A 24207-nucleotide genomic window follows, 5' to 3' on the forward strand; every position below is an offset into this window, starting at 1 on the left:
AGCAGAAAGCGTGCGTGCCTTCAGCCTCCTGGGTGAGGGAGAGTTGTGAGTCTCTGACCACACTGTTCATTTTGTGTTGCTTATTTTAGCTGTGTGGTCCACTGAGCCAAAAGGTTAGATGGGAGGCCTGTTCATGGACTTGTTCCTGCAGAAATAGCTTGCAAAAACAATGACCATATCCCATGCAAATTCAGAGCAAGGAAGGTGGTGGGGGAGGGGATTCTAGAATGTTTGCAGGAAGTTAGGTGGTGGTATAAAGAAGTCCTTACTTTGAGAAATACTACTTCATATTACAATCAGAACTTATAGAATGAATTGGTGGTGGGAGGTGGAGGCATATACACTATTTTAGCCCAATGTTTCCTCCTGGAAGTCAGCTCTCATGGTGCACTAAAAATAAGGTTGAATCTAGAATAAAGCTAATCACATGACTTTTGAAGTGTTATCACATACAGAATGTTACTTTTCATAAACACTCCCACTTGGGGAAGTACTTTCTCTAAGATAATGTCTTTCTTGAGGCCCAATTTGATGTGTGTGCCTACAGTAAACTGAACAGGAAAGGTTTTGCCAGCTGCATTTGAAAGACAAACATTTTCTTCTGTGATGAAAGGTTTGCAATGCCCACATTTCCCCACAAGAGGTCAGGGCATCACAGGGTCTTTACCTAGGAGAGTGCCTCCTTCCAGGGGAAGACAATTCACTGAAAGTGGTCAGGCAGATCTGACAGTAGTGTCTCAGCATAATTGAAAACTCCAAGTATTTGCCAGGCCCTTGTCTGGGCCTATGCAGGAGGCACCCAATCTATGTGTCTCTCTCACATTGATATTTCTCTCTCTTTCTCCCCCTTTCTACCTCCCTTCCACTCTCTCTAAAAATCAATGGGAAAAAAATCCTCATGTGAGGATTAAAAACAAAAACCAAACGAACAAAAACCAAACAAACAAAAAGCAGGGATAGGTATTTTTAAAGTTCAATTTAATTTTACTTTCATAATTATGTCCATAGTATTGTTTTATCCAAGATTTTGGGATTTTTTTTAAAGTTAATTTTCTGAATTTAATACTCCAAACAAGTGACTTTCCAAGAACCCCTGAAATCACATGAATTTCATATATTACGAATGTTTTATGTGCTCTGTCTCTTGAATGCAGGAGGGAGGGTAGGCTTAATGAAAGTGTGATACAATTAATACCTCTGAGCTTAGCCAAAGATATGAACAGTGAAGAAACAAAGTGAATAAGAGGTACTTATTAAGCATTTATAAAGCAAAAGAAGTGATGGTGTTTATTACTACTAAGTTCAAAGAATCAGATCTACCATAGATTTCAAAAACAAAAATTTATTCATAAAATATATTAAAAAGTTTGACAAAAAGTAAGGTTACAAAACCCCTAAAACGTGAACATCTCAACATCACTTACCATGGTCAACAATGGAAAGTCTCACTAATTTAACTCCGTTTCTAGGTACAGAAGAGGTCTCTATAAATCACAGTATTTCATTTTATGAGTTACACTGCTAAACATTACCCAAATCTATTTTGACCGCACACTATGGTTATTTTGTGAAGTAATGTTTTGTACTGAAACTCAGTGACTGTGAAAGCTCTCAGAGTATATTTATGAAGGCTAATTCACAGTAGTTTCACCAAGGCAAACCATCCTACACCAAACTAAGTGATCCCTACCATGACCGTGTGAACACTGAAATGCAACACAAGTGTTTATTATAAAATATGGAATTTGGGGATGCAGAACAAATGTAAATATGGTGAAATATAGACAAATACAACTTTTATCAGAAATGGAGGGAGAGGAACAGAGCTGGTGCCCCCTGTGCAGCAGCAAACCAGTGACCATCCAGGTGGCTGGAACTCACCGCTGGGCATTCCACACCGAGAGAGGCGGGCCTGAGGTTTGCATCTGGGCCTCTTTCACCAGTCAAATCCAGCCTCGGCCGAGGAGAGTCAGAGGATGCAGAGCACATTCTAAATTCTCTGAGTGTTCCGCTGGAAGGTTTCGAAGTCCAAAATCTTCCGATCAAATTTTATGGAGTTTTGTAATAATCAGTACTCTCACCATTTGATCAAATGAGCTACAGATGCAGAGGCCCCTTTTGTCCGGACTCCAGTCCAAACTGGAAATGGGCTGGGTAGACAACGTAACATTCTGCAAAAGGCTGACCGAACCCGCAACTCCCATCTCTACTCCCTCGGAATCTTTCTTTGACCGCTGAACAGGGTATTCGCTGAAAGCAAGAATAAAGAAGAGATATGTGTAAAGGCAAAAGCTGCAACTACCATTTGCAGAACCCGTCCAAACACTTCCAGAATGAATGGCAGACCCTTGATCCACCCATACTCCGAGTTCCATGCCAGATCCCAGGACCTCTGTGGACCACTCTAAGGGCAGGCACTGCTGGGAGGAGATTTTAGACCTAAACATCATTGCTTCAAAACGTAAAAAAAGCCATTCTGAACCATGTGATTTTCTTTCAGCTGAAAATATAAATTTACAAATAAGAAGAGTTGAAGGGAACAAGTTATAAATACTATTTGGGCTAAATTTGAGAGAGGGGAAAAGAAACATCCCTCTTGGCATGGAGATGTGTTCCTAGTGAAATACCGGAGTATTGCTCCTCCTTAAAAGGCCTTTTAAAGCCTGTGAGGTATCAACTATGATACTACCTGTATTTTATAAATGCTAAGAAAGGCCAGGAGTTTCAGGATACAAAGCAACAGAGAAGCAGAGCAGAAATATAAGAACTGATAGGTAGATAACCTACTGTTCTTTCTTCTTCTCAGACCCTACAATTCCTTTTGATAAATAGTCAACAGGTTTTTTTTCGTATCTCTTGGCAAAGGCTGCAGCAATATAGTATTTAATAAATAACAAAGACTTTTCAAACCCTCCCGACTGCTAAAGTTTTGAGATTTTCAAAATATGCAACAATAACAAAAAAGTCAGCATGTTGGGGGCCATTCATTCCTAACACAATTTCTAAATAACTAGATGAGTTACCTTAGGACTTCTTGGTTAGGTGCTTAAGAAATATTTATAGTTTAATGGAATTACTACCAAGGGAGACTGGCAAAAACCAGATCTCCTTTGCTGGTATAATACCTGAGAGCAAAGCTCCAAACCAATTTGAAGATTAGACCAGGTATCTGTTATGGTAAAGGTTCAAGTTTATTTTGAGATAAGCTACAAATTTCTAATTGCATACAGACCCAACTTCACTGGTATTAATTAAATCCACAGAGTCAAAAATTCCAGCTACAAACATGGTTGCATATCATAAGGAAAACAACCCCACGTGTGGATTGCAAAGAAAACTTGGACTCAGTGCTTCAAGTTAGCAGCCTAAAGAGTTTGGTCCTCAGGTAGAACAGTGAGGTGCCGCTGCATGGCTCAGAGGGATCTGCAGAGTCTAGCCCAGAGGAAAGAAGGGGTTGGAACAATCAGGGAGGAAAAATGGACAAAGGTGCCGAGAAAAGGGAAATTACCGAATGACCTATCTACCAGGCCTTCTCCCAGATCTCTCAACACTTTCCCTCTGCTTTTTATTCACAGAAACTATACAGTTTTGATCTAAAGTATTCACTCCTGGTTTTTGGTCAGCTATATTCCTAAATGCTTTTGTAGCCCTATTTTTTAGAATCCCTTCTAACTTCTAAAAGGAGCTAATAAATAGAAAAGTATTTTGTGGTCTGGCCAGTGTAGCTCAGAGGTTGATCATTGACCCATGAACCAAGATGTCCCTAGTTTGATTCCCAATAGGGGCACATGCCCCATCTGTGGGCTCAATCCCCAGCGAGGGTCATGCGGGAGGCGGCCAATCAATGTCTCTCTCTCTCTCATCGATGTTTCTATCTCTCTATCCTTCTCCCTTCCTCTCTCTCTAAAATCAATAAAAACATATTTTTTTAAAAAATAAAGTATTTTGTAAATATGAAAGTCCCAGAAGCATTAAAGATGGTATTTTTCTTTTATTTCTGTTTTTCAAACATTATCTTTCACTTATGGCTTGTGTTTATTTCTTTTTTTCCCCCTTGGGTGATGTTTACAGAAAGAGAGAACCATTAATGCAGTTTTTATCAGGCCTTTTAAATGAGCGGCTACTAGTAACTGCCACCTTCAGGCCCTTGGGATTCAGAGCGCAGTGCATGGTAAGCTCTCCCTGTCACTCACCCTGCCTATGGTATGAAGACAGCAAACTCAACAAGGCTTTTCCTGGAGACCAATCAGGGCCCTCGGGCTCTGTTCTGGTTCTATCACAAGGATGTTATCTGAACTTGGGCAACTGAATTATTATGATCTAAAACTAACAATTTCAACCCTTTTCCTATCTTCTAGAGGCAGGGTTCTAATGACCCGATTATAATATTTCACAAAAGCCTTTGGTGAAAGTTTTCCTTAAAAAAAAAAAAAAAAAAAAAAATACAGCAAAAATCCATGATTTCAAATCTATGAAAAGAATTTTTCCTGGCCCCTGATCGTACTACAATATATGGAAGACAACTAAATAACAAACATATTTAATGAGTCAAAAGATTACTATTTAGTATGTGTAAAAGAAGTAAATTTGTTTTTTAAATGCTTAGAAAATAATACTTATGTAATACAATAAAGTTTAAAATCATAGCAAAATGAACTAAGTCAGAGGAGGAAAATAAGGGGAAAAAGTTCAATCTATTCCTACTTCACGCCCACAAGTGACCCAAAAAGGAGCCAGGTGCACAGCAGAAACTTACTACTTCCAGAGGTGGAGGCCGCCGGCGCCTCCCGCTGTCAGGAACAGCTCTCGGTTCTGGGGCAGGTGTCGGACCTGCCACACGGTAGATTTATGAGCCTAAACAGTAGGAGAGGCACACAACCTGGTTATAAGTTTGTATGACAAAGACTGCCCTGGAAGAGAAACCCTGCAAATAAATTTTTCTTCTATCTTTTCAACAACTGCTATAAAAGTAATTATTTTCTGGTCCTTCTCTTTATAATGGCTCCAAAGATTTAGAAGAACCCATCAGAAATCAAGAAAAAACATAATTTTTCTTTACTGCTTTATGAAACAAAGTTGTACTGGATTTTTTTTAAAAAATGTGTTATCAGATTAAAAGTCTAAGTTTATAGTACCATATAAACTATGCAAATAGATTTCACACATTTACGTCTCTAGCTCACTCTGAAGAGCAAAAGAAACGTAAAATACAAACCACATACTTCTTCCTAAGGAAAAAATAAAGATAGATTGAACTTTTAAAAAAAACTTTATTTTTGAGTGTTTTTTAGGTTCACAGCAAAACTGAGTGGAAAGTACTGAGAGTTCCCACAGACAGAATAAAATTTAACTGAAAGCTCCCAGAGCTGTATTTTCAGTCTACACCATTGGACTTGTCTGGTCTTCAAAATAAGGGCCATAAGGACTTATGTTCAGTGTTTATGGTCATAATATACATCTACATCTACACAATGGAATACTACGCTGCTATAAAAATGAAGGAACTTTTACCATTTGCAACAGCATGGATGGAACTGGAGAGCATTATGCTAAGTGAAATAAGCCAGTCGGAGAAAGATAAATATCACATGATCTCACTCATATGTGGGATATAATGATCAACATAAACTGATGAACAAAAACAGATCCAGAGACAAGGTAGCACTGAACAGACCATCCAACCTCAGAGAGAAGGCAGGGGAGGGGAGGGGGGTTAGAGATCAATCAAAGGACTTGTATGCATGCATATTAGCATAACCAATGGACAGATACTGGGGCGGTGGGGGCTTGCCCTCGGGGGTGGGGTCGATTGGGAAAAAAGGAGACATGTTATACTTAAAGAAAACTGCAAAAAAAAAACAAACCCCACATCTCAAAATATACACTTTAAGTGTGTGAGTCCTCAAGTGATTAGGTTCAAGCTCTGAAAACTTATTTTAATTAGTTTTGTAGTTTAAAAACAAATTAAGCTGGAAGATGATAAAACCCCCAAACCAAGAGGAGATATGACCTCTTAAAATACAAAAGTCATTTATTTGTCAGACTAAGCAATTACTAGAGTAACTAAATGTAAGAAAAAAATTTTGAAGATAACACTATAATTTATAGCTAATAAGAAACATGTTGCAGTTGTATATAAAACAATTTAGTAAAGTGCTTTATGTTGATAGATACTTAATATACTCTGAAACAACAAAGTCAAAACAATATTAAAAAATATATTTATCTTGTTAAGAATTGAGTTCATCAGGCAGTGGCAGTAATTTACATGCAATAATAATTGCTGTAATAATAAGACAAAATAGGAACATTTGGGAAGTACTACTGAATCCATGGTAGAGTGAGAAAAGGAGTGAATTTTTATTTCCTGAACAATTTATATATTTTAATCTCATGGAAACTACAAATCTATAACTGACCTTTATTTTTATAACGGAGGAAGCTCAGACTCACATTTCTAACCCATCTCTTGCAAATGAGAGGATGTTTCAGCATGAATTTTATGCAATCCCCTTACTTCTGACACCATTTTAACAAGTATTTTCCCTTTGCCCTGTTTTCTTCATCTATTTTTCTAACATTGTAATACCACATTTCCTTCTAAGCTTCGTCAAATACTATTCAAACAAGGCAAAGTATGTATGTGTATGTGTGAATAAAAGAATAAATACATTTTGAGCACCTACTATGTATCAATCACAGTGATTAACACTTTAAATAATTTTATTTAATATAACAAACTGGAATATAAAATAAAATGTGATTAAATGACTATATATATGTTGATATATTTTGAAAAGTATATAATTAGTATTATACTAAGGTGTATATTGGTATACACCTAAGAGTATATAATTAGTATAAATACAAATATTATATATTTATTAGGAAATGCAAGGCTAGTATGCTTATCACATACTTGTCATCAGCTACTTTTCCTATGATTGTTCCTTAAACTACAAAATAAGATTCCTATCCAAATGAGGCCTTTATTATAATCAAGAAGTCTAAAACTGATGAGCTTTCTGCAAGTACTCTTTGTCGAGAAAACCTTGTCAAGATCCCACAAGAATATATTAAAAATAGCTCCCTTCCCATAAAGACCTGGAAGGTACCTTGGTGACTAAGTCTATTTATTAGTCTAAAACAAGCTAAGAACATTCCTCTTCATAGAAAGGCATTCCCGTCAGATTTACCTTTTCTGAAACAGAAGCAAAACCTTTGGTTGGGTGCTGTGTTCTCATGTCAAAAACATGAAACTTTCCTTCCAGAGACGTAGCAACTAACTTATTCATACTTATATCTTTTCTGTCAAACTCCAGGCTACATACCTGAAAATACAGAATATTTATTATTGATGGTCTAATGAATATTATTCAGTAGGTTATTTTAAGCTAAGTAAAACAACTTTAAAATTATTAGCTCATGTGAAAGCATTTAAACGGAATCAATACATTAAAAACTTTTAAACCATAAAAAAATTCTTTTTGGTTAATAAGATCAAACTATCATTTTTTTTAAAAAAAATATTTTATTGATTTTTTTACAGAGAGGAAGGGAGAGGGATAGAGAGTTAGAAACATCTCTCAGCTGCTCCTGCACACCTCCTACTGGGGATGTGCCCGCAACCAAGGTACATGCCCTTGACTGGAATCGAACCTGGGGCCTTTCAGTCCGCAGGCTGATGCTCTATCCACTGAGCCAAACCCATTAGGACAAGATCAAACTATCTTGAGTTCCCCAATTATTGTGCACAGTTAAGTCAAGGCTGACTTTAGGAAACAGGAAGGAGCCATATTCCTCATGAGAGGCATACAACTCAGGAACCTAAAATCTGAAAGGCTGTTACTATTTTCAGGCTTCCTATTCACAGAAAAAAGCCTCTTACATGCTCATTTTGATATGACAATGCGCAACGCACAGGTGTCCACAGTCTGCCACAGGGGCTGGCGACTCACCAGCACTGCCATACCACATCTGGGCGTGTGTTCACTTTCCAAAAGAGGGTTCACGATTTTCATCAGATTCCCAAAGGGCTCAGAGCCCCAAAAGGTTAAGAACCACTGGTAGAGTGGTTGTACTGAGATGAGTTATTAGAATCACCTTCCTTTTGTAGTAGTTCAGAGGTAGGTGAAAACATGCTCAGAGAAATTAAAAATAATCCAAATGGCCCTAGTTGGTTTGGCTCAGTGGATGGAGCATCGGCCTGCGGACTGAAGGGTCCTGGGTTCAAGTCTGGCCAAGTGCCCACACCTTGGTTGCAGGTTCCCTGGCCCTGGTCAAGGTGCACGCAGGATGCAATCAATCAATGTGTCTCCCTGTCTCTCCCTCTCCCTTCCACTCTCTTTAAAAATCAATGAAAAAAATATCCTCAGGTGAGGATTAACGTAAATAAATAAATTTAATTAATTAATTAAAAGAATCCAAATGCACATTACCCCATTCTTAATGTTTGTCTCCCACCGCAATGACATACTTCTGAGATCGAACAGTTTGATATCACCGTTGTCATAGCCAGCACAAACAACACGTTCCTCTTGATTATACGCATTACCTACAGATCAAGACAACATTACAGATCTTTATAAATGCTAATCTGAAGGCTGGTAAAATAATTTTATGAACCGATGCATATAATTTGTACTGAATCAGATTTTACAAAATCACATTGGGTAGAATCTCATGTTACCGATCCTGACAGGACATCAGATTATTAATTTGGTATTTGATAGTTATTTTAAAACTCATTTTATACTGAAGGGATATGTGAGAATATTATTGGCTTCTAAGACCATCTAAACACCTCTGGCTGTGGGCCTGAGCCATCTTTAAAGCAATTTCTACCACTACAGTATTTCCTCTACATATTTGGACACTTTTCAAGCTATTCCTTATACTTGAAATTTCCTTCCAATTTCAGGGGTCCAAATTCTATATGTCCTTTTGGTAAAAAATGCCCCCTCACCCTGGTCATCTTTCTCTTGGGATTCCTTCCGCATTTGTCCATGTCTCTCATGATCTTTTATCACTCCTACCTTGTACTATAATTTTCAAAATATATTTTTATTGATTTCAGAGAGAAAGGGAGAGGAGAGAGTGAGAGAGAAACATCAATGAGAGAATCATTGATCAGCTGCTTCCTGCACACCCCCTACTGGGGATCAAGCCCACAACCCAGGCATGGGCCCTTGACCAGAATCGAATCTGGGACCTTTTAGTCTGCAGACCAACGCTCTATCCACTGAGCCAAACCATCTAGGGCTGTACTATAATTAATGTAGATATCATATCTTCTTTACTAAACTATAAGCATCTTGATGCAGATAACACATCTGTTTAACCTTTATAAGCCCACCGCTTTGCGCCTCTTTGGCATTCATAAAAATTTGTCAAATCAATGGATTTTCTTTTTAAACTTAAGCACCTATTTTAAAAATTGTACTTATGTTCCTTAGATCAATGATGAAAGGCTTTAATGAGCCCAAAGGTAATTACTTTTTAATTATTATACCAAGTTTTAGATGATGATTCCAAATACTAATCCTGAAATTTCTCCCCAAGCATATGTCTTAAGTTTATATAATTGCTTACAAAATATACACACATAGTAATTCCCATACAATAATTTATTTTTTTATAGTGGAAGTCTAAAACTTTCCTCTAATTAAATAACAGTGCAATTTTAAAATAACATAAAAAGTTGAACAAATCACATGTATTGTTAAATCCTACTTTTAATGTCTGTTATTTACATAGGATTATACTAAGAAAAGAGGGAAAAAAAATAGAGATTTAAAACTAAATATGGCCTATACCTCTTACTAGCAAAAATTATTTTAATTTTGGTGCTCAGCAAGAGATACAAGGGTAAACATCAATTAGTCCTACAGAACCAGCACTCATTTTAAATATATTAATAGAGAAACACAGTTGTCAAATTGTAAGAAATAATTTCGTAATGGTATAACTACTTTCTAGAAAATAAACATACTCTATAGAGAGTATAATGTAAGATCTGTAAGGTTACCATTTGCCCTTGAGGCTCTACTTAGCTCCATTACTGGCATTTGGTTCTAACTGGGTCAATATTATCTAGTTAAACACAAGTACATAGTAACAGCAAATTATTTTTGAGCACTTAATAATCTAAGCACAATTCTAAGCACTATATATATATTAACTTTTTGAATCCTCATAACAACACTATTAAGTAAATTCTATTATTACTTCCATTTACAAATGAAGCTACCAAGAAACAGAGATGCTTCATAACTTGCCAATAAGTCACACAGCCAATAAGTAGACCATGAGACTTCAAACCCAGGCCTCAGAGGATGACATTAACCACCATGTCTATCTGCCTCAATAAACTGCCAGAATAATCCACAGACTATGAACAGACCACCAGGAATTCCTTGAAGCTTTTACCATTGGATACTTCAAATCCAAGAGTTCTTCAATAACTCACCAAATGCCACAGTCCAACAGTCTCTCTTGTTTTCTCCTTGTACGGGTTCCATATTAGCAACAGGATCGTCTTTCTGCCTTGGGTCCCACACCTTCACAGTTCCTGCCATACATAAAAGTGCACTGGCAAAATTCAACAGCAAATAATGACATTTCTTTTCTGCATTCTCTTCCTATGGCTTCCTGTATACATGGCAATATTATAGATGTTATAACACCTGAAAAAATATTCACATTTTTCTAACTTCTAAGTGGGTAACTTGTACTTAATATCAGAGATATAACCCATATGTCTGACTTACTAGTAAATTTCCAAATAGATATACAGAAAAGCCAACAACTGTTCCTAAGTTATCAACATGGTATGATTGACAAGGCAAACACAGATGTTATGCAATTCAAATCACACTTTATTTTCTTTGCTTAAGCCTAAAACTAATGTATTAGTTACTTAGAATAATACCAGTGCCATTTAAATTATTTCCTTACTACCCATATAACTATTGACATTCTTTATACAGAACAATAAACTAATTTTTACATCTACAATTTCTTATATTGGGTTTTAGAATACTATTTCATATAATTAAGTTTAATTTCCCTGTGGCAATAGAGAACAGGGAAGTATTAAATAAAATTAACAGGGCAGGAGTGGGCTGGAAGAGGTCAATGGGGGAAAAAGGGAGACATGTAATACTTCCAATAATAAAGAATTATTTTAAAAAGCAGCCATGTAGGTTGCTTGGTGTAAAAAAAAAAAAAAAAGAATTATTTAAAAAAATTAACAAGTAATTCTCAATTTAATTTCAACTTCCTCATTTTAATGCAAATTACAGGACTGCTAAGTAAATGATGTCACTGCTTCTGAGAAATACAAATGTATGTAATAAAATGGCTAAAAGGCAAGTACCTGAGAGAGAATAGGAAAAGCATAAAAAAAAAAAATCCTTAAAAGGGATAATAAATGTAGAAAAGGGGGTATTATTCCACTCGATTTATCTCCAAGAATAAAATAAAACTGGTTAATAAGAAGATGCGTTAAGGAGAAAAAAATTCCTGCAAATATGACAAGACATATCACTCCACTAGCTTCATACAAATTGATAAAATTTATATTAAGTTTGTAAGTTACATGAACAAAAAACATAAACAAACAATTCACACAGCAAAATTAACTGGTAAATAAATAATGTATAGAAAAAAATTAACACAAGTTGGAATGGTGTACCATTTTTATCTAAAAAATTAGGAAAATCAATGCTGGTAGGGTATACTGGAAATCTATTTCTTCCATTGTAACTGATAAGGTAAAAAGATACTTTGGAAAATTTGACAGTAAATTTTAAAACCCACAACACAAATCATTATGTATATAACTCTTTTGGAACATTTATTCCAAAAGAGTTATATACATAATGATACTTATTTATTATTTTTAAGTCACTCTCCCAAAACAATAAACAAAAAATTTGAGGTAAACAAAAAATTGAATGCTTATTAACAGGGGCATGGTTAGAACATTGTGACACCTCCATAGGATGGAATGTGACATAGTCATTAAAGTGTAAGTATGAAAACAGCAACATTTACATATGACAAAACATTAAATGGAAAAAGTAAGATATAAAACCATACACACACTGGTAGCTAGTCATCGTTGTATATAAGACTGGAAAGAAAAGCACACCTAATAGTTATGCTGGTGTGGTGGGCTGAATGCTGTTTTTCCTTCTATATTCTGTATTGTTTCTAGGGTTGGAAAGAATATTTGATTTCGAAAACAGAGCCGCTCTTGAGTAACTATCAGAAGATTCCCCTCTCTTTTCTTTTAAGACTTGTCCGTTTTTAGTCTCTGCACGGCAGAAAAGCACCTGGTGTCCTTGGAGCTTTCTACAATGCTCAGCGGAAGGATCACAGAATTTCAGTGTTCAACGTGACAATTTTCACAAGTACTGATTCTGCTTTTTTAAAAAAGGAAAAGCTGCCACCCACATTATATTGTCAGCTGCCTCAAAAACCAATAAAGAAATTTGAAATCCTTCAAGGTTCATATGAAACTATGGTTGTTAGTAGTTGAATTTGCTCAAAACTAAAATAGTTAAGTGCTTTTCCTCTATCTCAAAATACTCAAGAATGAAACAATTTAGGGATATGCAATCAAACCTGCCTATTAAAAAAGCAGACTGTTAGATTTAGTGGGTAAGGGTTACTGCGGATTTCCACACAGAGAGGATATACCGTTGTATAGAGATTTATCTTAAAAAAAATTAAAATACTGTACATAAAATACTTTGACTTACCATCTCGGCTGCCAGTCACAATTTCAGGTGCTCCTTCCCCAATTCCTAGTCCACCTACACCATCTATAGTATTTATAATTTCTTTATGGCCCTTTACGGAATACACTGGGTACTCTGGAGCTTCCAAATTCCTAAACAACAGAAGACAGCTTCTTACTTACACCACATGTCCCAAACATTTAGTCCAATGTCCCAAACATTCTTACTAAAATGTAAGAATGCATTCCATATTTAGATTTTTGTTTAAAAATAAGGATTTGACTATGAATTTATACAAATACTCCCAATTTCTTCCCTCCACTTTAGTATCTTTTAAGCCCTCAATGAGAATGGTTATTATTCAACTTGGAATTCAAACCCACGTCCACTTTACTTAGTGTTCTTCATAGATGAATTACCAGGTCTGCTTATTAATAAGTGCGGATTGACAGGTTCCTCCCCAGACATCATTAATAAGGATCTCTGGGATGGGGTCCCAAACCTGTGGACTCTTTGCTGACTGAAGTCTGATAATTACTGCTTTAAATATAAAGTAAAAGGATTTAGAATGTTTCCAAAGTTGGCCTTGGAAGTTTCATCTTGAAATCTACTGCAGTTTATTTTATTATATGAATAGTGTGTACTAGGTACACATTTTCCACTTTATCATGTATTATCTTCTCACTGAGTTTTGATTTTTCATCTAATTATGTATTTTTTAGTTTATCATCATGTTGGTCACAAATATGAGAGTCAAACTGGCTGAAGTTTGCCTAATTCTAGGTTATTTAAGAGAAAGAAATGCAGGAAAGTAACTATGATTATGTGTGCTTAAGTCTACATGAGATGGTTGGATAATGAATAGCTCAAGTAGGTTATAGCAATACATCCCTTTTCTCGCTTGCTCCCCTTCTTTTGCTTTTCTATTGGAGCTTCTATCCACATTTCTCTTTAACAAGTCAGGTTTCAATAACTTACACTTAAACAAAATGAACATAGCTTTTCATGATGTAATCCCAACTTATGAGCCAAAATGTGTAAAATTTCACTTAGCAAATTTGAGGTAGTTCAACCTAGTTTAGACATGATGTTTATCTTTATAGCATTACTGTGAAAGAAACAGGAGACTAAACAGGATTGAGGTTCTACTTAAAATACTATTTTTACAGATTTTTAAAAAACATTACTTTTTTAATATAAACAAAAGACTTATCAATGAAAATAAGTCAGTAATACCTGTTCTACTTTATTATGAAGAAAGTCAACAGTTACATTTGTTCTATATTCTTGTGATGAAATATATTTATTTTTAAAAATAACATTCAGACTTGTCTCTCTCCCAATTTCTTTGAAAGTATATGACATAGCATGTGAGGACTAATGCATTGTAATGCTAACTTAATTATTAAGCAGTTAAAGCAAGGGTAAATTAAAATAGCTTTATTATGTTTTATATTAGGAGCCTAAGACAGATAAATAGGTCAAAGTAATTTAATTACAAAGTAGCAGATTCTAAGTGAGAAATCCAAAAAGGTCACATTAGAAAACAGGCAGGAAAGCCGGTTTCTCTCTAGAACATTAGTGTGTACTTCAGATGATTAAGAGATATTCCTAAAAAGTAATTAGAGAAATTTGAATTCACTCAATTCTAATTTAAATATAAGAAAATAACTCTTAAAAAAAGGAGATATATGTACTACTATGTGTAAGACTTTAAAGAATAAAATAAAATTTTAAAAAAAGAAGAAAAAAAAGAAAATAACTCTTGGTAACACATGAAAATTAAAAGTATTTGGCACAATTATGATTTTGCTCATTCAAAACAGGTTTATCTTGATTTGCTCAACAGATGTGTTCCTAAAAAGTTGTGCTTAGCTAACACATTAAAAAAACTTCAAATGAATTGGGAGCTCTACATTAAAAAATTAAAACAAAAGCTCAGTACATCATTCTGTAATGTCAAATGTACTGCTGAAATGCACACAGTATCTAATTGCCCCCATGTTATACATGTGTATTTTTATAGATTGCATCCTTCAAGGTGGAGGGGAATAACCCTTTATTTACAAATACAAGTTGTTAAATAGTAGCATCAAACAGCATATGTAGAAATACTGATAACATTATTTTAAATACCTAAAGCCTAAAGATAAATTAGAATTCTCTTTCAGAGGAAGAGTAATAAGACTATCAAAGAAACTGTTATTTCAGGTCTTACTACTAATTAAGTAATCTTACCATATATGAAGGTTTCCAGCAAAATCTCCAGTAGCTAAATATCTCTGCTGTAAGGATGTTGCACCAAATGTTCCACATTTAATGGGTTTGGCCTTTTCAATCTTGATAAAAGGGAGGGAAAGAAGATATATTATTTATGTCAGCTATTTATAATCATGATATTTACAGCCTTATTAAAGGGTTTACATAAGGTGGCAATATAAAAAGCAATTAAAACTTATGATAAAAATGATCATGCTTTCCTTTAGTCATCCTATATAATAAAAGGCTAATATGCAAATCAACCAAACAGCAGAACGACCTGTCGCTATGATACGCACTAACCACCAGGGAGCAGACGCACATTGGAGGAGCTGCCCCCTGGTGGTCAGTGCACTCCCATAGGGGGAGCGCCGCTCAGCCAGAAGCCCGGTTCATGGCTGGCGAGCACAGCAGCGGTGGTGGGAGCCTCTCCCGACTCCTCGGCAGCGCTAAGGATGTCTGACTGCTGCGAACATCCCCTGAGGGCTCCCAGACTGCAAGAGGGCCCAAGCCGTGCTGAGGAACCCCCCTCTTATCCCCCCACCCCCAGCCCGAGTACGCGAATTTCGTGCACTGGGCCTCTAGTTCTTCTATAGTTTAAAAGTATATAACTGTCAAAAAGAATGAGTTTTAATTTTGCCTTTCATCTCACTAATGAGATGTTCAAATGCTGATAAGTACCATCACCATTGGTTTGCAAATACGAACATCTCAGCATTTAATGTGGTATTCTTTTTTAAGATCCTCTGTAGAAATGAGAACGTAATGAAGATATTGCTCTTTCCAGATGGCTACAGGAACAAAAATTTTTATGAGTATTTCATAGTTTTCCCTGCAGAACCCTCTAAACTGAGAATGTTTATATCCTGTTCTCTGTGGGACCTTTTCAATCACAGAGATTTGTATACCTGTGTGTACCAAAGGCACCACTGTTAGTATGGATTAGCCAATCTTTTCATGTTCCTTTCATTTAAAAGGCTACTGCTCCGAGTATTATATATAATCACATTAGTAAAATAACTATATACCAATGCACTACTTAAGGCATGCGGTTTATGGAAGTCACGTGAAGAAGAACATATCACAGAAAGGATCCTTGAAATTATCTAATACTACCGCCCCGTCATAGATAAAGATATCCAAGTCTAGAGCTTTATAGATTTGCCCAACTTGAGCATTCAACATTTACTAGTAATGAGGCCCTACTATATGGAAGTCAATGAACTAGGCCAGTGGTCGGCAAACCGCGGCTGGCGAGCCACATGCGGCTCTTGGCCCCTTGAGTGTGGCTCGGCGTTAGAACCACTTGTTCAAAATAGACTCGCCCAGGCCGAAAACCGACTTCTGCGCATGGGCCACGAAGTTTCAATCGCACTGTACGTGCATGCACGCACGTGGTATTTTGTGGAAGAGACACACTCAAGGGGCCAAAGAGCCGCATGTGGCTTGCGAGCCGTGGTTTGCCGACCACTGAACTAGGCAGAAGAAGACATAAAGATAAGTAAGAATGACCATTCCCTCAAGGAGTTTACAGCCCAAATACAGTAGTCCCCCGTTATCCATGGGGATATATGTTCCAATACCCCCAGTAAATGCTTGAAACAGAAGATAGTACTGAACCCTATATACTATGTTTTTTCCTATACATACCTATGATTAAGTTTAATTTATAAATCAGGCACAGTAGGAGATTAACAATAACTAAATAATAAAGTAGAACAATTACAACAATATACTGTAATAAGAGTTATGTGAATGGCTCTGGGCATTAATAAAAATAAGGGTTATTTTTACACAGGTACTGTGGTGATGAAACTGTCAAGATGATAACCTTGGCAGCTACTAAGTGACTAACAGGCAGGGAGCATATACATCAGGATACCAGTGTGGGACAGAGTAGGATGGCATGAGATTTCAACACACTACTCAGATTGGCATGTAATTTAAAACTTATGAATGTTTATTTATTGCCTTTTCCATTTAATATTTTCAGACAATTGGTAATAGAAACTGTGGAAAACAAAACCACGAATGGGGGGGGTGGGACGGGGACGGGACTACAGGATCCGTTCCTACCTGACTCCTCCTACATATATATATATACACATGCATTATGCTACTCTCACCTACTCCCACCTCTGTGGAACTTCCATTACTCGTTTACTTCCTGATGTTTCTAATTTCTCCAAGGTCCCCACTGACCCCAACTTCACCTCCCAGGTCACTGACAGCCCTCCTGAAGTCTGCTTTTCCTTCTGGTTCGGCCCCTGGAAACTTTGGACAATCTGTAATTAGATGAGGCCACTAGTTGATGCCTGTCCCACACTATACTCTGGCCTTTTATAATATCACCTTCCATTTACTGTCAGCCTCAATAGGGCAAAACTATTCCTCATATTTGGTCTCTACAACTTTTATATTTTTTATTCTTAATGTTTATATAATACAGTTCCCTCTAAAAATTCAAACAAAACAAAAGGGCAAAAAGTCAGTCTCCCTTTGATACTCCCCAGAAGTAATCCCCATCCTTCGAAACCCTTTTCTATACATTTACAAACACACATTAAGTTTGTTTTAGTATAAAGAGGATCATCATATATTGGCCTTTGAATTGATTTTTTTTTTTTTCACGTAACAATATATCCAGATAAACTGATTTCCCTACATAGAATTCTCCAGTTGCTAGGGCATCTCCCCTTTCAAACCTTCAGTTTCTTGCAAATCTTCATCCCTCCCATTAAGGTGGGCCTGCTTCACACAATTTAAAAAATAATTTCCCTGCCACTTTCAACGTTTGGCTGGGCATTTCCATATAGGGTATACATAGCAACTTACAAACAAAAAGAAAAGAAAATTCACTTCACACAAACTGTAATCTTTTCTTTCATGGTTCAAAATACATCATTATATGGTACAAAGCTTTGGAAAGTCTCAGCTTGTTGAGCTTTCTCATGGTTTGGGATGTAGATAAATTGGCAGTTACTGTATAGCCAGGTATAAAACAAAGCATTCACAGCCTCCCTGGAATTGTCCTAAACAAAATTAGTTATAGCTGGAGGAGGTCGATGGGGGAAAAAGGGAACATATGTAATACTTTCAACAATAAAGATTAAAAAAAACACCAGTCATCTACAATAACATGGTTGTAAAGGACCATGCTGATGAGAAGCACAGAACCATAGAATGTTAATTGTTTTTCTTTGTAATGCATAGGTTGTCCAAGATAACATCAGTTATTCACTGTATTAGACTGATACTATTTCAGTTATTTTTCCCATTTTATGAAGAAGAGTATTTTACAATGGGACAATACCGAGAATCAAAATGTTTGTCAATAAACAAAGGAGTTTTCAAATCATGTGTGTCCTCTCCACCTGCTCCTTCCTTCAAATAAAAGTACCTGAAATAATCCTATATAATAAAAGCCTAATAGGCTGTGTCCAGTCAGCCGTTCAACCAATCAAAGGGTAATATGCTAATGATATGCTAAGGCAGCTCAACTGCTCGCTATGACGTGCACTGACCACCAGGGGGCAGACAATCAGTCACTATGATGTGCACTGACCACCAGGGGGCAGATGCTCCAACCGGTAGTTTAGCTTGCTGCTGGGGTCCGGCCGATTGGGACTGAGTGAAACAGGCCGGACATCCCCTGTAGCCCTCCCGCAGTCCCTCCCCGGCTAGCCAACCTCCTGCTTCCCTCCCTGGCCCCGACTGCATACCGGTGGGGTCCCTCAGCCTGGCCTGCACCCTCTTGCAATCCGGGACCCTTCAGGGGACGTCAGAGAGCCGGTTTCGGCCCGATCCTGCAGGCCAGGCTGAGGGACCTGACTGGTGCACGAATTCATGCACTGGGCCTCTAGTGTATTAATAGTGATACAACACCTAATCAATGTGAGGACACAATTTCTATGGTTAAACTAATCGACAGCTCCAGCTTATGCCAACTGATGAAACAGCTCCACACTCCCTCCTCCCACTTGTTTCACAGCAGGTTTGGGTCTCCCCAGCTCTAAGTCATGGGTCAGGGGTCCTCAAACTTTTTAAACAGGGGGCCAGTTTACTGTCCCTCAGACCATTGGAGGGCCGGACTATAGTTTAAAAAAAACTATGAACAAATTCCTATGCACACTGCACATATCTTATTTTGAAGTAAAAAAACAAAACGGCAAAAACACCTGCATGTGGCCCGTGGGCTGTAGTTTGAGGACCCCTGTATGGGTAATGGCTCCCACAGTCTGAGGCAGAGAGTGAAGACAGCCCTCTCAGTAAGAAGTAGGTGGGCCCTAATGGGCAAGAATACAGTGCCAGGGACTCAGAGGGTTAGGAGGCCATGGGGAGCTGCCTCATATCCTAATATATAAAAAGCCAGGGTCCGTCACAACCGAAACAACTGGACAGACAACCGAACAGCAGGCTGCGTGGGGCAACCATGCCGGCAGGGGGGTTGGTGAGGGACAACCAAACGACTGAACAGCAGGCTGCATGGGGCGACCAGGCTGGCACAGGGGGCAGTTGGGGGCGAACAGGCTGGCAGGGGGGCAGTTGGGGGCAACAAGGCTGGTGGGGGAGGGGGGCAGATGGGGGCGACCAGGCCAGCAGGGGGCGCAATAAGGGGCGACCAGGCCGGCAGGGGGGGCAATTAGGAGCGATTAGGCAAGTAGGCAGGTGAGCAGTTAGGAGCCAGTGGTCCCAGATTGTGAGAGGGATGTCTGACTGCCGATTTAGGCCTGATCCCCGGAATTGAGCCTAAACTGGCAGTTGGACATCCCCCAAGGGGTTTCAGATTGGAGAGGGTGCAGGCTGGGCTGAGGGGAACCCCCCTCCCCGGCCCGGGCACAAATTTCATGCACCAGGCCTCTAGTCTATATATACATACATACATACATACATACATACATACATATATATATAAAAGACTAATATGCAAAGTGTCCCCTAGGGAGTTCAACCACTTGCTATGAAGTACACTGACCACCAGGGGGCAGCGCGGACCATGGTGGGCAACCAGCGGTGGTGGGGTGGGTGCTGAGGGAACGAGGGAAGGAAGAGGTGGGGAGGTGGGGAACCTTATCAGCCCTGATTGCCAGCCAGGCCTAGGGACCCTACCCGTGCACGAATTTCATGCACCGGCCTCTAGTTAGTATATATTAACTTTTGCTATATGGTAGTGGAAATAACCATCCATGATGGTCGTGTTTGACCCAGATGTTGGTTCTCTTTGCTACAATAAGTTAACATGATTAAAGAAGCCCATGATAGATAATTCTAGTGAGAGCTATTTTTGTTCTGTCTGTGGGTGGGTCTAGTACAGCTTGTCAGTATTTCCTCCTCCACATCCTGGCACTGCTTAATTAACATTAAAAGATTTAGCCAACCAAATGCTAACAAGAAGTGAATTCAGTGCCACAGGGGCTAAAAAGCAGAGCTGTATTAGCTCATTATTAAATTTTAAAGTGTAAACATCCCCAACTATATTGCCATTTTTCAGGGCTACCCCCAGTCCTTTGTGCCAATTAGAAAAAAGGTTCCTTTTACAGGCTGATGAAGTCTCAGGGGTAAGGCTTGATGAAAGAGGTAGATTTCAGCTCTCATACTCTTGGCCAAACATCCATGGGTGATGCAACAAACTGCTCAACTGTATATGGAGGCCTTGCTGTCATTCCCATCTATCTTTAGTAATAAGATAAGGAAGGCACCAACAAAGATCTATTTTCTTCCTTCCTTTTTGCCTTGTATGCACAGGCTTTGACTTGAGGTGGTCCCTCAATGATAGAATCAAGTCTGTATCCTAATATTGTAATAAAATAATTCATCTAGCCCCCTTGAAGTCAACCCTGGTACTCATTAGAATCATCCAGTGGAAGCTGAAAAAATACTGATGTCCAGACCTCACCCTAGTCTAAAAGCAAGAGTCCCAGTGCATCAGAACTTCTAAGGGTGGGACCAAGGCATGAATACCTTAAAACATACACACAAACAGCAACAATACATGTTAAGAGTTAAGAATCACTGAACTTGTACTTAATCTATATTCTTTCACATTGCATCATCACAGCCAAATACAGGTAAATTCTTAAATGTTTTCCCATTTGTTTTATCCTCTTTAGACAGCAGGCTCTTTAGGAGAAAGAACTCATCAAATAGTTCTGGTCCTTCTTCAGAATAGTCCTTAAATACAGGTGAAATAGAAAAAGTGGTTACTCCTAGGGTTGAGATCATGGGTGATATTAATTTTCCTCTTTTCCTATCTACAGAGTACCCCCACCCCCAAATGTATAGACACTTTAACAGCTGATTCTATTACATTTTGAAAATGAAATGTATTTTAATAAACAATGCCTTTATAATTATTCAAAGTGTGTATACATTTTTGAGGTCACCCGGTATATTTCTAAAATGTTCTATCATTAACACATTACTATTTGAAAAACTCGTTAGAATCCTCTAGAAAAGACCAAAGAGCACTATTTCACTTTTGGAACAAGTGTATTCCTGCAATGTGTACAAATCATAGTCTTATAAAAAAAAGTCACAAGTCTGGAGATGCTCTCTGGTTGAGCTTTGATTGGTATTTGTTCCTAATACTTCACCTTTAAATTTCTTCCTGCTATTCTACCGTTTCCCATTTGTTTAAACCCCTGACTCCAATCCTATAATCAATAAACCAATATTTAAATTACCCAAGTTACACTAGGTATATGATTATCTAACCACTAAGCTGTACACCTGAAACCAATACAAAATAAAATTTAAAGGGAAAAAATAAATTACCCGTTATATCCTTTACAGACATACATTTACTCATTCTTTTAACAAGTAATTTATTGAGTTACTGCTCCTTACATACCATATTAAAGAAAGACACTGCCCTGGCCAGCGTGGCTCAGTTGGCTGGGTGTCGTCCCTTGCACTGGTTTTGATTCCAGATCAGGGCATAAGCCAGGGTTTTGGGCTCAATCCCCAGTAGGGGGCGTGCAGGAGGCAACCCAGTGATTTTTTTTTTTTAAAGACACCATCCTTACTCTCCAGGAGCTTACAATCTAGAGATAAATGGAACAGAATGATGTATTTCAGGCACAGTTAGTAAATACCACAGGAATGCAATGTAAGAAAGGTTACTTTGGGGATCAGGAAGGCCTTCAGAAATCAAATAATCTGAACTGGACCTTAGAACAGCAACAGGTGACTGGGGGCAAGGGGTGAACAACTTAAGGAAACAGAGAAAAGAACAAGCCATATTTACTGAGTCCCTGACTAGAGAAGACAAACTGAACAAGAAAACTGACACTCATAGAAATTTAAAGTGGGATGGGGCCCAGCCTACCTTCTAATCTAACCTTCCTATCGAAACCACATTCATCCTTTACTTACCAGTTTAACCTCGGACTCCTCCAAGCAGATTCTCTCTATAGCTTTTGATCCCTGGAGTTGTCAACCTTCCCTGTAGTGTATTACAACCCTAAACACCTGAGCATGACCATTTTTTCCAGGTAATCCAAATCAAGGCACTTTTAAAAACTGTAAACAGGTATAAAAAATGTTAGTTAACGTGATTCTTAACTTCTTTCACTACTGAGCTTTTCAAAACTTGTAAACGTGATCATGCCACACACTGCTTAAAGCCCTTCAATGATGTCGTTATTCTTAGGGGGAGAAAGGCATACATTTTAAATGATGTTTAGGTGTTGCAACGTTTGGTCCCTGCTTACCACTCCTGTTTCTTAAGAAGAGACTTTCTCCCATCGCTGAGCTTCCGCATAGGCCGTTTCCTATGGAAACCTCGTCCTTTCCTCTTAGTTTGGCCTAGTTCCGTGGTGGGCAAACCGCAGCTCGCAAGCCACATGCGGCTCTTTGGCCCCTTGAGTGTGGCTCTTCCACAAAATACCACGGCCTGGGTGAGTCTATTTTGAAGAAGTGGCGTCAGAAGAAGTTTAAGTGTAAAAAATTTGGCTCTCAAAAGAAATTTCAATCGTTGTCCTGTTGCTATTTGGCTCTGTTGACTAATGAGTTTGCCGACCACTGGCCTAGTTTCTACTATTGATTTCAGCGAGGAAGAAAGGGGGTTGTTTTTACTCTCACAGAACCGTGTTCTTTTATGGTTGAGAATTCATCCTGGTTTGTACTTATGCACTGTTGGTTTGATTATTTAACCGATTCTCTCTCCCACAGGAAAACCCCCTGAGATCGGGGACACTGTCATTCACACGCCTGGGAATACCAGGCAATCAACTGATACTTGTGGAAAGAATAAATGTTAAGTTAGGCGGGAATCTCCTGCAATTACACGGCAGGCAAACCGGCCCCAGCTTTGGCTCTGTTTGCATGAAAAAGCATTTTACTAACAAGACCCCCTCTTCCCAGACTCTCCCCTCACTGCGCACTGCCCCGAAGGGCCTCGCATTTAGACCCGGACTCGTCCCGTCACTTCCAGAGACCTCGCGCTGGACCGCAGGGGCCGCTGGAGGAGGGGCCGGAGGGCGCGGGTGGACTCGCCCGCCGAGGAGAACTCTGAGCTCGGGGGGAAAAGCACGTACGTCGGGAGCATATGCTCCACCTGCGATCAACTCCACTCCGCCCACGCGGCTCGAGCGGTGCCGTGGCGGGACACTGGACGGAGGCGTTGGCGTAATGCAGACCCCACACTACTAATCCGCACTCGCCCCCCCAACGGTACTCCCGGATCCTGGACGAGGGCAAGTCTCGCCCGGCACCCACCTCCCGGAGCAGCTTGAGGTCCCCGTGCTGGATCTCGTACAGCTGAATGACGCCGGTGCCCCGGGCGAAGTTGCCCATGGTCACAAACTTGGCGCTGCAGGGCATCCACTTACAGTCAAACACCGTGTAGTTGAGGCCCTTCTGGATGTGGGCAATGATCTGAGGCTTCTCGAAGGCCGACATGGTCCAGCCGACTTCTCCTCCGCCAACGGGTACTTTCAGCCCCGGCCAAACCCCTAACCTGGAAACCAGACCCCAAACAGGACAGTTGGTCCCTTCCGCTCGCCGTACACGCCCCCTGACGCCCTAGCCGGTTGGACTTAGTTGTCTCAGATAATACCAGATGCATTACTGAAATCCCACGAGCTTTTTCTTCACCGGTGGCACAAACTTAGGTATCGCCTTTACCTACTTCCTTTGGCACATACACAGATTCCAGGTCATAAGATGCTTTGGCGTTGAGTGGCGGGGGCAGAGGGAGACC

At 38.9% G+C, this 24207-nt stretch overlaps 1 protein-coding gene across 1 annotated transcript; it reads right to left on the reverse strand.

The window, feature by feature from the left end:
* Positions 1-1365: 1365 nt before the first annotated feature.
* On the reverse strand, positions 1366-23995 carry DNAAF10 (dynein axonemal assembly factor 10). Its single transcript, XM_079791572.1, has 8 exons — positions 23724-23995; positions 14985-15085; positions 12768-12898; positions 10469-10570; positions 8439-8554; positions 7197-7331; positions 4757-4854; positions 1366-2250 (listed from the first exon to the last, which is right to left on the reverse strand). Exons 1-8 carry the CDS (start codon positions 23904-23906, stop codon positions 2043-2045), a joined length of 1074 nt encoding a protein of 357 aa, XP_079647698.1. The 5' UTR covers positions 23907-23995; the 3' UTR covers positions 1366-2042.
* Between the last annotated feature and the right edge of the window lie 212 nt (positions 23996-24207).

The sequence above is a fragment of the Cnephaeus nilssonii genome, assembly GCF_951640355.1.
Source record: "Cnephaeus nilssonii genome assembly, chromosome: 15".
Classification (NCBI taxonomy): domain Eukaryota; kingdom Metazoa; phylum Chordata; class Mammalia; order Chiroptera; family Vespertilionidae; genus Cnephaeus; species Cnephaeus nilssonii.

Coding starts and splice junctions, on each gene's coding strand:
- DNAAF10 (XM_079791572.1), bottom strand. CDS start 23,906: ATGTCGGCCTTCGAGAAGCCTCAGATCATTGCCCACATCCAGAAGGGC. Junction 12,899..14,984: donor GCTGGAAACCTTCATATATG/GTAAGATTACTT, acceptor TCTGTTGTTTAG/GAATTTGGAAGCTCCAGAGT. Junction 10,571..12,767: donor TGTGACTGGCAGCCGAGATG/GTAAGTCAAAGT, acceptor TATGTATGGCAG/GAACTGTGAAGGTGTGGGAC.